Below are 16,906 nucleotides of genomic sequence, written 5' to 3' on the forward strand. Positions count from 1 at the left end.
TTTAATGGTTCTAAAGGGTATTGTGCTTAAAGTTTCTCAGGTGACTTTAACACTATAGTTAGGCTTGAGAAACACACATTTGGAGTCTCAAAAAAGGTTTATTTGTTCAAGTTACATTTCTTTGACCCTATTCTTAAATTCTTTATAGTAAGAGTCAAGGGACAAGGATATTAAGACCTTTTTCAAGAAAGAAAGGCAGAATATCATGATTTTTAATAATAAAGATACTAGAACTACACTGTTTAGGATTGAATTCCAGCTCCATTAGTAACCTGAACTGTGGTCTTGGACAAGTTATGTAATTTCCACAAATCTCAAGTTTCTCACCTGTAAATGGGGGATACTATTAATTACACTCATAGATGTTATTATCCAATGAGTAAATGCATATTCAGCAATGAAAACAATGTCTGGCAAATAGAAAGTGCTCTACGAATGTTAACAAATAATTAGAATGCCTAATGATAATGTTTATAACCAAGAGATAGAATATTGTGTCTAACCATAATATATTTTTCTTTTTTTTCTCATCATAATGTTTTTGTACTATAAAATGATTGTAGAATAAAAAGCAATAGTCATTTAATTATTAGAATTCTACTGGACATATGAATATAGATATAGACTACATAGTAATATAAAATCAATAGCAAGAAAAACTAAGATGAAAAAATTCTCTGAAGAATGGTTCTGAAATTTTTGTATGTAAAGTGTATTTCGGCTTGGCGCCCGTAGCTCAGTGCCTAGGGTTCTAGCCACATACACGGGGTCTGGTGGGTACAAACCTGGCCCAGCCTGCCAAATAACAACGACAACAACAACAACAAAAATAGCTGGGCATTGTGGTGGGCACCTGTATTCCCAGCTACTTGGGAGGCTGAGGCAAGAGAATTACTTAAGCCCAAGAGTTTGAGGTTGCTGTGAGCTGTGACGCCACAGCACTCTATCAAGGCAAGAGTGAGACTTTGTCTCCAAAAAAAAAAAAAAAGTTACATTTCATAAAATTCATTAAAAACAGCTAGAAAAATTATTTTTTTTTTGAGACAAGGTCTCACTCTGTTACCTGGACTAGAGTGCAGTGGCATAATCATAGTTTATTGCAACCTTAAATCTTAGGCTCTAGGGATTCTCCTGCCTCAGCCTCTCAACTATCTGGGACTACAGGTATGTGCCACTAAGCCCAGCTGATATGTCTTTCTTTTATTTTTGTAGATATGGGGTTTTATTCTTACCCTGACTAGTCTCAAACCTGAAGGATCAAGCCATTCTCCAACTTTGACCTCCCACTCTGTTTGGATTATAGGAGTGAGCTAATGTGCCTGCCTGACCAGAAAACGGTTCTTCATAAAGGATTTTTATACTTAAAATTCATAAATTCTAGAATTAACAATGATAAATTATTTAAGAGTTCAGTTTTTTTAAAAAAGAACATGTAGGTCCCTGTAGCACAGTGGTTATGGCACCAGCCACATACACTGAGGCTGGTGGGTTTGAATCTGGTCCAGGCCAGCTAAACAACGACAGCTGCAAAAAAAAACAAATAGCCAGGCATTGTGGCTGGTGCCTGTAGTCCCAGCTACTTGGGATATTGAGGCAAGAGAATCACTTAAGCCTAAGAGTTTGAGGTTTTATGAGCTATGATGCCACTGTACTCTACCCAGGGTGACATAGTAAGATTCTGTCTCAAAAAAAAAAAAAAAAAGAAAGAAATAATAAATAAATAAAAATAAGAAAGAACATGTAGATATTTGTAATTGTGAATCTTGTCTTATTCAAACATATTCATCCCCTTACCACTAAATCATCACACTTTGGAGCAGGTGGAAAGGGACGAGTTAGGGGGAATGACATGATTGTGTTGCCAAAAATATACTAAAGAGATATATATGTGAATATAAAAATCAGAGAAATTTTATTTTCTGATGTACATATTCTATTCCTGGAGACAAAGAAAGATTAAAATAAGAGTAAAATTTAACTTAAGCTTGTGTGTTGTGAGACAATATAGAAGATTCATTTATTTCTGATAACAAAATGATTATATAGATAATTTTTAACTCACCCGTTTAGATCGTAATTCACTGGTCAAAATTTGACTAGATTCTTCAGAGGTATTTTTATTCCCTGCTTTAAGTACATCAGGAGGAGGAACTATGAGTTTCATATAAGTTTCCTTTTTGGCTTGATTTACCAAAGATAAAGGTTTCACATTGGACACCAATCCCGTAGACTGTATTACACTGGTATGTTTGTTCACAGATTCCTCCTTTGCCTGAGAGCTTTGGAAAATAAATGGAAGCTGCTGTGACAAAACCTGAGGCTGCTTCTGCTGGGATTGGAATGATGAGAGAGTCTGGGATTCAGACACAAGAGGTAATGGCTGGTGTATTCTTTTTTCCTGGGCTTTTTCCGTTACTTTCTGTCCATCTGCTTTTGGGTCTGAAATACCATGTAATAGCACCTGGAAATAAAATTAAAAGGCAGCTTGTTAACATCTTTTAAGATAAAAACCATCAAATAGTAAGATAAAACCTGGAGAAAAAAAAGAATACTTTATCCAGAAGTAGAATGAATTTGATGGATTTCTATTGTCTATGAGATTTGGCAAGATCTGTTTTTTGAAATTATCTTCTATTTTTATTTACAAATATTAGTTGTCTATTTTTTGAGACTTTGAAAAAAAAATAAGTATTCCTGGAAATAATTTTCCTCACTATTTAGAGGCCTTTTCTTTGGGTTTGTTTTTTCTCTCTTACTATCAAAAGTTTCCACAATTCCAGTAGCTGGCATTTCCTGTGGTTTGTTTTCTTGCTAGAATTTCATCTTTTCATAATTTCAAGTTTACTTGTATCTGGGATTGAGGCAGAACTTTGCTGTAAATTATGAAATACGTATTGTTCTTTTTGATTATCTATAGTCTATGCTATGATGTGCTTCCCAGATTCCCACAAATCCCCCAACCCTTTTGAGACTGAAGCACCCCTTCCCCTCAGCTCCTGGGACTATTGGTAGTTGGCTGCTCTCTGCTGAATTCTTCTCTGGAAATTGCCCCTGGCTAAAGAGTGTCGTCTCATTCAAGGTTCATTTTTGTGGGGTGGCAGATGCCCAAAGACTGGCCATTGCCTCAATTCAGACATCTTTGAGGGGTTTTCCCAACTTCAGAGGTTCCTCAAGGGATCAGCTGAGACATCTGTCAGGGCTTGGATAGAGTTCAACTTCGTGCTCCGTCTATCCTGCTTCATTCTTCCGCTCTCACTGGTCCTCGTCTAGACAGCACTGCCCAGTAAATACACTTCCTGCATGTACATTCCTATCACAGAGTCTGCTTCCCAGGAACCCTACACTACATTGTAACCACTGTATGTTATTCAATGTATATAATATTTTTCACAGAAAATATATTTCATTATCCTTGTACTTGGACATAAAAATTAACTCGTGAAAAAAAAAGAATACTTTAAAAAGTGTTCTAGTGACTTATGGCAGATCTACGAAGCTTGCTAAAAATACACCAAATGCTCCTTTCAAAATGTTTATCTGTCCCTCTTATATTCTTTCTCATGCAAAAGAAAAAATTCAAGGTAATGGTTAACTTTAAAACTACAGACTTTGAGAGTTAATATAAACCAGTTAATTTCAAAATATGAATAATATTTGAATACTGTTCATGGAACAATTCATACCTGGTTGTTACTTTTATGTTGTGCTTCACTCTCTGAATCAGAATCATCATCTTCACTTTCTTCGATACTTTGATCTTCTTCCTCTTCATCTTCCTCTAGATCATCTGAATCACTACTACTAATGCCTTCACTTGAGGTGTCCGATGATGTACCTGAATCACTTTCACTGTTGCTAGAACTTTCCATAGCTTTTTTCCTTGGTTTCTGGATAAAGAGAAAGTATTTAAAAATACTTTGACTAACTAAAGCATCAAATATCATTTTATTTTTTAAATCTAAATTTCAGTAAAAGGTATGCGCTTTTTCAAATATTTTCAATTTCAAAATGTCATTGTAGAAAAAAAAGAAAAAGTCTCATATTGCAAGCATAATTATTTTACAAACTGATCAAATTAACATATCTGATAGAAATTTCCCAGTAAAAAGTGTGAAGTTAGCCACATGTAGAATATTGAAAATATCAATATGTATGTAGATGTACTCATATGGTTATCATGCTTCAAAATGTATAACTGATAATAAAGAGTCGTTCACAAAATAATAATTCCAATTATGATACATATGTTGAAGTTGTACATTTAGCTTTAATTTTCTTCTCTATGTAGTGAGTCAGTCGCCAACTATTTCCCTATAATGTGCCAAATATAGTTTTCTAGGTGCAGGATTATAAGGTTGTACAAGACAAAGTTCTTGCCTTCAAAAAGCTTACATTCTAGTGGTTGGGAGAAGAAAGGTACACAGATGCTTAAATAAAAGAAAAAATTCTGTATAATAAGATGTATGATAAAGCAGATATAATAGATATCAAACTTTACAGGGATGCTTTAGTTAGTTAAGGAATTTAATTATGTTTCATAACAGAAGAGACAGAAAAATATGACAAAGATTTTTGGAATATTTAAGACCCTATAGGAAAAAGAAACTCCAAAGCTGGTAGAAAGGGATATTAGGTTACATAAAAGAAAAGTTTTGTGTTTTAAGAACAGACTGGTTTTGGATGAAAAGAAGAAAAGTTGTAAGATGAATTATAACTAAACCATATAACAATGGAAAAGTTAAAACTACACGAATAGACTGAAAAGGACTGTTGAAATGACAGAGCAACACATTAAGTACAATCTTACTTAGGAGCATTTCAATGGCATTTGCTAATAGATAAAATAAAATAAATAGAAAAATAATAATAAATTATAAAAGTTAAGGTCTTAACAGTAGCCTTTCGTGACTACTGAAGTTTGGAGAATGAAACACAGTAATATATTTCTATAACAGGAAGCCGAATTGAAGCCATACTTAACAGTGTGCAAATCTATACTCTTCTGAAGATTGATTTAAATTAAATAAAATGCATTAGTGAGAAGAGTCACTCCTGCTGTTACATTCTGCTTACAATGACGGCTCTAATTGTTCCAACCTACCATAACACCTCTCCACAGACACAGAACTTCAGTAAGTTGACTAACAGCTACCATCTTTCCTGAACTATTTCTTTCCCTCAGAGAAGAGATGAGAGGATGAGAAACTGATTTAGAAAAGTGTGGAACACAAGATTAGGTAGATAGTAAAGACAAACAATAATAATAATATATTAATATTTACCCTCAACATTTATTTGTCAGAGAAATAGCTCCTTCTTTGCAACCAAATTGTTGTGGGTTTTTACGCATGTATAGCAAGACTATGAAAATCATCAACAATCTAAACTGAAGTTATTTTTGTTTAAGTAGAGGCTAAGGAGGAAAAGAATAAGGAAGCTACAGCGATTTAGCAGAGAAAAATAAATTCCTACTTCAATACCCAATTAAACTGTGTATATTTTTAAATTTAGAGATGGCATGAGAAACTCTTTCTCTCCACAAATGAGTCTATAGGTGCCAGTGCTGAACATTTAAGGTTCAAGTTTTTTCTTGTAAAATGTGTCGAGACCAGCAGATTCCTGGGTCTCATTTCTCAATAGAGCACAGGGATCTTCTTTCTTTCAAAGCTACTGTGTACCAGGCATAGCTGCTCAAGCTGCTGGGGATATAATGTGAGAAACAGACACCAACTCTGTCTAGTGAGAACAGGGAGAAGAGAATCAACAAACAATCTGGCTTGGCACCTGTAGCTCAGCAGCTAGGGTGCCAGCCCCATACATCAGAGCTGGTAGTTCAAATCCAGCCTAGGCCTGCCAAACAACAATGACAACTACAACCAAAAAATAGCCAGATGCTGTGGCGGGCACCTGTAGTCCCAGCTACTTGGGAGGCTGAGGCAAGAGAATTGCTTAAGCCCAAGAGTTTAAGGTTGCTTTGAGCTGGGACGCCATGACACTCTACCCAGGGTGACATAATGAGACTCCATCTCGAAAAAAACAAACAAAAAAACCCAATCTAAATCAATGTTTTGAGTGAAAAATGCCATAAGAAGATGAAATAACTGGGTAGACAATGTGTGCTGGGGTGTGTAGGTAAGGTGAGCTTTTAGATGCAGTAAAACCTTTCTGAGCTAAAACCTAAGGGAGAAGAGTCAGTCATGCAAAGACGTAAGAGCCTCTCAAGACAGAAAACAGCAAAGGAAAAAGCCACAAGTTGGAATGTGTGTCATGTTTAAACTAACTAGTCACCTAGACTAATTAGAACATAGTGAACCAGGGGTCAGATCATATAGCTGTTATAAGCCATGACAAAGATTTTATTCTGAGTGAGATAGTATATTACCAGAGAGAGGGATGGCATATGATACATATTTCCCCCATTTTTTATTGGGGGTAAAATACATATAACATAAAATTTATTATCTCAACCATTTTTAAGTGTATAATTCAGTGGTATTAAATAAAATCACAATGTTGTACAACTATCAACACCACCCATCTCCAGAACTCTTTGATCTTGTAAAATTGAAACACTATGCCCATTCAACGCTAACTTCCCATCTCTCCCTCCACAAGCTTCTGGCAACCACCATTCTACTTCTGCGATTTGACTATTTTAAGTACCTCAAATAAGTGAGATCTCACAGTACAGTATTTATCTTTTTGTATCTGGTTAATTTCACTTTGCATAACATCCTCATGACTCATTCATGATATAGCATATATAAGAATTTTCTTCCTTTTTCCAGCTGGATAATATTTCATTGTTAGGTATATACCACATTTTTGCTAATCTAGTCATCTATCAACAGACACTTGGGTTACATCTATACTTTAGCTATTGCAGACAATGCTGCTATAAACATGGGTGTATGGATACCTCTTTGAGACCTTGCTCTCAATTCTTTTGAGTATGTAACCACAAATGGAATTACTAGATCCTCCTATAGTAATTCAATTTGAGAAGAACCGTTATACTGTCTTCTACAGTGGACTTATCATCTTATATTCTCTAACGTATTTCCAAACCTTAAAAAAATCACGTTTTTTGGCTCGGCGCCTATGGCTCAAGCGGCTAAGGTGCCAGCCACATACACCTAAGGTGGCGGGTTCGAATCCCCAGCCCGGACCTGCCAAACAACAATGACGGCTGCAACCAAAAAAAAAATGGCCGGGCATTGTGGCAGGCGCCTGTGGTCCCAGCTACTTGGGAGGCTGAGGCAGGAGACTCGCTTGAGCCCAGGAGTTGGAGGTTGCTGTGAGCATGATGCCATGGCACTCTACCCAGGGGGATAGCTTGAGGATCCGTCTCAAAAAAAAAAAAAAAAAAAAAAATCACATTTTTGAAAGATTGTTTTGGCTGCTATGAGAACAGTAACTTATACATCAGTGGGAACAGAACTCATTCAACCTTGAATTGTTTAATTTTTTTTTTCTACACAGGCTATATATTTGTATATTTTGGTCTAAAACATACTTTAATTAATTTAAACTATCAATATTTATTCTAAATGTATATGAGACTATACGAGGGAACTGGATGTAATCAGTGCATTTCAATGAGGGCACCTGAGCTAAGTACCCTAACCACCCCAATAGGTATTTTTATTTTTACTATTTATATATTTATTTATTTTGTGACAGAGTCTCACTCTGTTACCCCAAACTAGAGTGCTGTAGTATCAGCCTAGCTCACACCAACCTCAAACTCCTGGGTTCAAGCGATCCTCCTGCCTCAGTCTCCCAAGTAGCTATAACTACAGGTGCCTACCACCACACCCAGCTAATTTTTCTATTTTAGTAGAGATAGGGTATTGCTCCTGCTCAGACTGATCTTGAGCTCACTGTCCCAGAATGCTACTAGGATTATAGCCATGAGCCACTGTGCCCAGCCTCAACAGGGATTTTTAAGTTAGCTGAAGAACATTTTTTCAAACTATTCATGAAAAGAGCTAATGAAACAATTTTTTAAATGCTTTTAAAACTGAAAAATGCTAGGACTTTCTTCTTTAGTTTTAATGCCCTTTATCTCCATTTTACTTGAACAACCCACTACCACTATCTCATGCCAGATCATGAATTATCTAACAGTGCTGTTCTGAAATCTTTTTTTTTTTTTTTTGAGACAGAGTCTTATTATGTCACCTTAGGTAGAGTGCTGTGGTATTATAGCTCACAGCAACCTCAAACCCTTGGGCTTAAGTGATTCTCTTGCCTTAGCCTCCCAAATAGCTGGGACTACAGGTACCTGACACAATAACCAGCTACTTTTTGTTGTAGTTGTCATTGTTTAGTAGGGCTGGGCTGGATTCAAATCCACCAGCCCCGGTATATGTGGCTGGTGCCCTAACCACTGAGCAATGGGCGCCGAGCCACTGTTCTGCAATCTTAAGTTCTAACATGCTTCACTTCAACAGTCAGTCTCTCTATGATGCTTTTTACACTTAGCTGTCTATAAACACTACTAATGTTATCTCACAATCTGTCTCTTTATTTAATATTATTAAAGACATGCCTCTGTAATTTTTTAATTTGTTTTCCTGGTAATAATTTATAGTGTAACAACACTGATGCTGTTTAGAAATGCGAATGTAGATTCCTCATTAGAATTAAGTACAGGAATTGCTTCATATTCATGCCTATAAACTCTTGCACAATGCTTAAACACTGAGGAGGCACAGGACATTATAGATTTCATTAGATTTTAGGACTGCTTCTAAGACGTAAAAGGGTTAAAACCATGGACACTTTTAAAAATATACATATAGAAACATACCTAATAATATGATGTTGGGATTTACTTCAAAGTACTATGGGAATCAGAAATGAGTGGTATTTCACTGTCTGCCTTGTAGAGAAACTGGCAGTGGCTCAGAGATAGACCCTGCTGTTTACACTAACAGGAAAGCCCTTGAAACAAATCGTAAAGAGAAAGGAGCACTTAATGAGCAACAGGTGGAGAGTATGACCCTGAAGTCTGTGTCCTTGGGAGGAAACAACCAAAATGCTTTTTATTTTTTTAAATCATGTTTGTTCTAGTGTTTGGTGAGGCTTCAAGAGAAAAGAAATGTTTATCCCTGGGCCTAAATATAGTTTCTGTATTTTTGTGACAGGCATCATCAAACTTCTTAGTGTCACCAGATGGCCTTCCCCAAAGCCCTCATAGCAGTGTGCTATTTTCTGGGAAATATCTTCTGTTGAGAAGGAAACTAAAAGATCTAGATGTAAGACCAGGCGCAGTGGTTCAAACCTGTAATCCTAGCACTCTGGGAGGCCAACACAGGGGGAATGCCTGAGCACAGTAGTTCCAGACCAGTCTGAACAAGAGTGAGACCCCGTCTCTAACAATAGTTGTTGTGGTAGGCACCTGTAATCCCAGCTTCTTGGGAGGGTAAGGCAAAAGAATCACTTGAGCCCAGGAGTTGGAGGTTGCTGTGAGCTATGACACCACAGTATTCTAAGGGCGACAGCTAAGACTCTATCTCAAGAAAAAAAAAAAAGATCTAAAAGTAGTATCTCTATGAAATATACTTAGGAAAAGGAAAGAAACTTTTATTTTTCACTTGATCCTGGAAAATACTTAAATTTTAAAAAAGGACAAAACATTTTGATAAAGGAGTTATTAGTTGTTCCTCTGGGTAAAAAATTGGAGCCTAGGAAGCATGCTACTTAGATTTAAAGTTCAAGTCAATGCCATTTTGCACAGTGGCTACCCATATCTTGCTGTTCTTACTAGGGTAGGTCAGAGCTTTATTAGTCCGTTTGATTTTACAGTTCAAACATGGAGAGTATGATGTGTGTAGGATCACAAACTTTTGTTATTATTTTTGTTTCCAAAATGTTTGCAGATGATTTCAAGGCTTTAACTCAGAATAGAATAAACCAAGACCTCTCATTCAAGAAGAAATTACAAATGGGAGCAGACCAAATTTATTGATACGGGAGCAGACCAAATTCTCTGATATGGGTGATCTAATAACATAAAATGTTAGATCATATCCTGAACTCAACAGTAACCTACATTTTACAAGGTTGAGATGTCAGAGCTTTCCCTGGCACAACGTGAAAGAAGGAATCCAAAAATTTAGAGTAATCAGAATGCTGAAGTGATATTACCTCGTGTGACTTGCACACCCGTCTACTCCTGATACCAATTCTAGAATAGACAAGATCTAGCCAGGAAACAGAAACCACACTAGAGACCTAAATAGGAACATTTTAACATAAAGAATTATTAACTGGTAACTGCAGATCAACTAATAAGAGAGATAAAGAGAACTTTAAGTAATACAAGAATAGCAGATATAAGGAATAGCCACTTACTATAGGACCAAGGTAGAATAATGAAAAAAAGATAACTTCGGAAGAGAGCATCAGACTTAGTTAAGAAGATAAGGATATTGCCCACTGAATGGAAGAGAAGTTCAATGAGTTATCAAATCACAGATCAAGGCTGTCACTGTCTGCTGTAATGCCAGTTTTCCCCAGAAAACCTGCTAATAAGCTGCCTATTGGGATGTCAATGAAACTCACTAGAATGGTGTGTACCCCAGGTTTCCTGGCCACCCCTGGGTCTCCTGGGCCACAAGCAGAGAAGCTGTCAGCTGGCAAGGAAGCTACCCCTGTCAGTGACAGCATGAGAGAAGGAATAAAACACTAGAACCAGGAACGGAAGTCACACTGTTTTACAGTGTTTCTCCAGGACTCTCTATTGACAAGGCCTAACGCTATACCAATTGGCAAAAGAGAAAAAAGTGACTTTAGAGCTGAGAATCAATAAATTGATAACTTGCACATTTGGGGATATAGGTGAATTAAAATTGGACATGAGGTGACAACTGTTGAAACTGAATACTGAGTACAAAGAATTATTCTGTCTATGCTTTCTAGTTGAAATTTTCCATAATAAAAGCCATGTTCCTTTTTTTTCTGAAGCACACAGTCTGGCGTCAACCTGACTGGCTTTAAGTCCTGGCTCAGCCAGTTACTGGCTAAATATTTTGGCTTTTTGTTTCCTCATCTGTAATAATAGTAGCTACCTCATTTGGGCTATAGGGAGGATTGAAATGATACTATACTCAAAGCAATTAGAGTAGAATTGATAATGTAATTTCTCAATAAATTTTATCTATCATTACTATTTGTATTAATTATACTGGTCCTTAAAGTTTTAATTTTTTAAGATATATTAGTACCACACCACAAAATATATAATTACAAAAATAAGAGGTATAAATTCATAAAAAAATCAATTCTGTGATTTGATAACTCATTGAACTTCTCTGCCATTCAGTGGGCAAATGACTTGACCTTGGGAAAACTAATCTCGTACATACATCTGTTATAAATTTGTCCTTCAAAGAATAACTTACCTTATCTTTGATTTTGTCAGCTCTAGCATCCAAAGGCTGGTTTTTGCTTTGCTCCTGGTTACATTTTCGATTTCCTCCACCCGAGCTTGTACTTTTAATTTGTCCCATGGAACTTGAAGCAGTAGTGGACAGTACAGATGTGTTAACACCAATTACAGATGATGTACTGTTTCCATTTATTGACCCATTTACACCTGGAAAGTAAAAATGAACAGGTTTATACAGTGAATATTATTCAGCCATTAAAAGGAATGAAGCAGCCATATATATACACAAAGTAAATGAAATTCAACAACATAAGAGAAAGAAGCCAGGTACAAAGATCACATAAAATTAAGATTCTATCTACATAAAGTATTTACAACAGGTAAACCTATACAGACAGGGTGCAGACTGCTGGGAGCCAGGAGCTGGAAAAGAGAGAAAGGAAGAGCAACTGCTTATTTCGTGGGTACCTTTTGGTACCCATTACTTAAGGTTTCCTTTTGGGGTGATAAAAATGTTTTTTGTTTTTTTTTTTAAAAATGTTTTTGAATAAGATAGAGGTTGTGGTTACACAACACTAGCACTGCATTAAATACCACTAAATTGTCCACTTAAAATGATTAGCATAGTGTTATATGAATTTCAAAAAACATGTCTAGAAAGATTACTAAATATAAATGTTCCTCTTTTAGATCAAACTACCCACAACACTTGTTCAAGTGAAGAAAAAGATAAGAAACCACCTAAAATGTTGTTACAATTTTTAAATTATATTCCTATGATAGTTACAAATTGTAGAGATATTAATCACCATTGAAAAGAAAAATAGAGTCCTAGGATATTAGTTTTAATGAAGTTAATACTTAATTGTGGAAATAGCATACTATATTGGATTCCATATAGGTATGTAATAAGATAGAACTGGGTTAAAATTTGAACTATACTACATCCATATGTATTATCTTGAATGAATTACTTAATCTTGGCTGCAAAATACAATACTTCTAATCTGAAAGAATTATTGCAAGGATTAACCAAGACAACATGAATGGGTATAGCATAATGCTATAAAAGTGTTATTAAACCTAACTCTATGAAATTAGTATCACAATGGAAGATTTATAGTACTTCACTTATGTTAACATGGATACCTTTTTCAGGACCATTTCGATTACTTTTTCCTGAAGTCCTCGAATGGAATGAAGAAGAATCATGATTCTGCACGGGAGGAGCAAACAGTGGTGGAATTCCCAGTAAAGGTGAAAAGAAGGTTGCCCCAGTACGAGTATGAACATCTGTTGTTCGCCACCATTCTGCACCTCAAAACCAAACAAACGAACCAAAAATATTTGAATTAACTTTTCAGTTTATGTAACAACTGCTTTCTGTATTTTATTCCCTCCCTAAAATACTTTAAGTTTCATCTTGGGAGAGAATTGCTAAATTATATAGTTCTGATAATCTGCTTTCTGTATTTTATTCCCTCCCTAAAATACTTTAAGTTTCATCTTGGGAGAGAATTGCTAAATTATATAGTTCTGATAATCTAATTTTAAGCAGCTGATTAGAACTTAGACACGCATCACTCTTCTTGTTAGGCCAGTATCCAAGAATCTTTACTTAGCAGTTTTCTAGAGAAAAAAGGTACTTATAGTTTTAAAAATAAAACTGAAAACTTGGAATATAAAAAAACTACTTGACTGTTTAATTGATTTACACCGTATCTTTTCTAAATTATTAAAGAAAATACATAAGTTTTACAATAATCTACTTTAAAACTTTAGGATTTTAGGTTATATCTACAATCCATGTTAAGAATATCCTCAAATTACATGCAATATAAATAGAGCTCTGATAAACCAAGTGGTCTAAACAGCAATAAAAGACTACTGCAATCCATTATACCTCAAATGCATTTATAAAAGAAAATATTCTATGGTCAAACAAAAAAATAAATATAGCAAAATCCGTATGCTTTTTCTGGTTTAATAAAGAAATTCTCAAAGGCTTTCAAAAAAAGTGATTTCATATTGAATTAAAAAGATTTATAAGGCTCTAGGCTTGGTGCCCATAGCACATAGCACCGGCCACATACACCAAGGCCGGTGGGTTAGAACCTGGCCTGGGCCTGCTAAACAACAATGACAACTGCAACAAAAATAATAGCCGGGCATTGTGGCAGGTACCTGTAGTCCCAGCTATTTGGGAGGCTGAGGTAAGAGAACCACTTAAGCCCAGGAGTTTGAGGTTGCTGTGAGCTGTGATGACACAGCACTCTACCGAGGGTGACACAGAAAGACTCTGTCTCAAAAAAAAAAAAAGATTTATAAGGCTCTCTCCTTAAAGTTAATTAAAAAAAGCTTGAATTTTGTTTATACTTCTGCTCATAAAATGTAACAATGAGGGATGGCGCCTGTGGCTCAAAGGAGTAGGGCGCTGGCCTCATATGCCAGAGGTGGTAGGTTCAAACCCAGCCCCAGCCAAAAACTGGGGGGAAAAAAAAAAAATATATATATATATATATATATGTGTGTGTAAAACATGATTATTTTATTGATATAAAATGAGTAAATGGTAGAAAAATCATTAAATATCATTTAGATACTCAAACTGGGGCTCTTAGTTAAAACTTTTAGAAAAGACAGTTTTATAGAATACATTCTTCCAGGATGAATGAAGTAATCTTGCATTATGTCTTGAAAAAATCTAGAAAACAATTTTCTCTGACTGAATACCCTGTGGATTACCTATTAGGTTATTATTTTTCAGATCAGTCTTTCAAAAAATATAGTACACCGTATTTTTCACTGATTGTACCAACCAAAAGAAAATTAGAAGGAAAAAAACACAACAGTGTAGTATGGGAAAAACTCAAAATTATTGGTATATCTATATTATGTAATCTTTACGCTTTACTAGGAATATCCCTTCATTAAAAATAGAATATTGGCTGGGCACAATGGCTCATGCCTGTAATCCTAGCACTCTGGGAGGCCAAGGCAGGTGGATTGCTTAAACTCATGTGTTCAAGACCAGCCTGAGCAAAAAGCAAGACCTTCCCTATCTCTACTAAAAGTAGAAAAACTGAGGCAAGATCACTTAAGCCCGAATTGGAGGTTGCTGTGACTATGATGCCATAGCACTCTGCTCAGGGCAACAGCTTGAGACTCTGTCTGAAAAAAAAAAATCGAATGTCGTCTGGGCCTGTAATTTTAGCACTTTGGGAGATGGAGGCAGGAGCATTGCTTCAGACCAGGAGTTTGAGACCAGCCTGAGCAAAAGTAAGACCCCATCTCTATCAAAAATAGAAAAATTGGGCTGGGCACAGTGGCTCATTCCTATAATCCTAGCACTCTGGGAGGCCAAGGCAGATGGATCACTTGAGCCCACAAATTTGAGACTAGCCTGAGTATGAGTGAGACCCTGTATTTACTAAAAATGAAAAACTAAAGCAAGAGGATCACTTGAGTCTAAGAGTTTGAAGTTGCTATGAGCTATGATGCTATGGGATTCTACTGAGAGTGATAAAGTGAGATTCTGTCTCAAAAAATAAAAAAGTTAAGAGAAATTATCCAGGTGTGGTGATGCACACTGTTGTCCCAGTAAGGCTGGAAGGAAGGAAGGAAGGCAGGCTGCTTGAGCCCAGAAATTTAAGGTTACAGTGAGCTATGACGATGCCAAAGTATTCTAGTCTGGGCAACAGAGCAAAATCTGTTTTAAAAAGAAAGAAAGAAACAAACAAACAAAAAAACCGTAAAGTGATATGCACCTTCCTTATCTAATAGCAAAAATCTTGGTTTTAAAAAAGTGAAATTTTCGGGCAGTGCCTGTGGCTCAAAGGAGTAAGGCTCCGGCCCCACATGCTGGAGGTGAAGGGTTCAAACCCAGCCCTGGCCAAAAACTGCAAAAAAAAAAAAAAAAAAAAAAAAAAGTGAAATTTTCGTGGTAGCTGCCATTCTCAAAGGTCTAGAAAACAGTATAAACAGAAAACTGAAGAAGCTGCAGGAAGGTGATGCTCCTTCAATGTTTATTTAGGGATGCCTGAATGATGGGAATGGAACCAAGAGTAACTATACAAAAGCATTAATCATTTATTCACTACTTAGACAAAAGACTATTTAGAGAAGGAAAAAGAGTACATTGTTTTGGTATCATCACCATCACAATTTATTGTTATTTATAGGTTTGACAACTACCTTACACCTAGCTGATAAAAGGGTACTGAGGATTCCTAGAGATATTTATATTATTTAACAAAAGAGTCTATAGTTAAAGCATTAAAGCTGAATGTATATGCCAGGTGCAATGGCTCATGCCTGTAATCCTAGCACTCCTGGAGCTGAGGCAGGTGGACTGCCTGAGCTCACAGGTTCAGGACTCTGCTCTGCCCTGAGCCAGAGCAACACCAGTCTCTAAAAGTAGCCGGGCGTTGTGGCAGATGCTTGTAGTCCCAGCTACCTGGGAGGCTGAGGCAAGAAATCACTTGAGCTCAAGAGTTTGAGGCTGCTGTGAGCTAAGATGCCATAGCACTCTACCCACAGCAACAAAATGAGACTTTGTCTCAAAAAACAACCAAAAAACAAAGCTGAATGTATAGATTTGTAAACAACCAATATAGCAGTAAGCAAATCAGTGAGGTAATTAACATGTAGTAGGATTTAAATATTTTAAACATGAACTCAAAAAAAAAAAAAAACCCATAAAAATGTAGCAGAATGTCAAAGGTAACTAAGGACACAGGAGGGATTACAGAAAACAGTGAGAAAATATGTTATAAATAAATTGATACCACAGAGGAAAATATAAAATAAATAATAAGATCAATTAAATAAAAAGATAAAAAATGGTACAGCTTCTGAATATAAACTTTACAAATGTCTGGTATTATTTCACAGGAGATAATATACTGTTTTTTAAGCGACAAGTTTATTTTCCATATTTAAGAAATAAAAAACAAAAATTTCACAAACTAGCTTGTTGATAAAAGGAAAAATACAAAATAAGGATTAAATAAACAAGCACATGGTGAATTTCCAAGTATATTCAAAAGAAGTAACAACATAGTAGGAATATGAATCATATGCAACTCAAAGATTTTAATATTTCAGAGGATGTCCTGGATCTCAATTTGAACATAGAAGATTTAGCAAAATTTAAAAATCTTTCCTATTTGGTAAATCCAAATACTTGACAGTAATTTATGGTAATATATTAAATACAATAGCCAAAAATTATAATTTAAGGGAATTATCATGAAATACTATTTCAATATAAAATAGAAATAATCTTATATGCTGATGTCTATCAAATAACATCTGTTGATTTAATCAGAAATCCAGAATACTTTAGAAATGCATAAAATTTGAAAACAAACTATTCCTTATTTAAAATTCCTAGTAATGCTTGTCCTGTGTGTCCTCATTTATTTATTGGGTGATTTTACAAGTATGGCAGTTTTGCTACCCTTCTGAATAAAGGCAATTATGGACAATTTATATTTATGTTTTGCC

The 16,906-nt window shown here is 35.7% G+C and overlaps 1 protein-coding gene across 5 annotated transcripts in view; it reads right to left on the reverse strand.

Moving 5' to 3' along the window:
• BAZ2B (bromodomain adjacent to zinc finger domain 2B) overlaps window positions 1-16,906 on the reverse strand; it is a 271,958-nt gene that overhangs the window by 97,334 nt on the left and 157,718 nt on the right. For 3 of the 5 annotated variants that reach the window (XM_023516803.1, XM_023516802.1, XM_023516801.1), the window contains exons 5-8: window positions 12,548-12,715; window positions 11,412-11,605; window positions 3,684-3,887; window positions 2,063-2,461 (exon numbers count right to left, since the gene is read on the reverse strand). In XM_023516803.1, coding sequence (XP_023372571.1) covers window positions 2,063-2,461; window positions 3,684-3,887; window positions 11,412-11,605; window positions 12,548-12,715 — 965 coding nt within the window. The remainder of the gene's footprint in view (window positions 1-2,062; window positions 2,462-3,683; window positions 3,888-11,411; window positions 11,606-12,547; window positions 12,716-16,906) is intronic. The other 2 variants (XM_023516805.1, XM_023516804.1) reach the window with 1 other exon arrangement.

Source organism: Otolemur garnettii, unplaced genomic scaffold (assembly GCF_000181295.1).
Source record: "Otolemur garnettii isolate 467f Iridium unplaced genomic scaffold, OtoGar3 scaffold00098, whole genome shotgun sequence".
Taxonomy (NCBI): domain Eukaryota; kingdom Metazoa; phylum Chordata; class Mammalia; order Primates; family Galagidae; genus Otolemur; species Otolemur garnettii.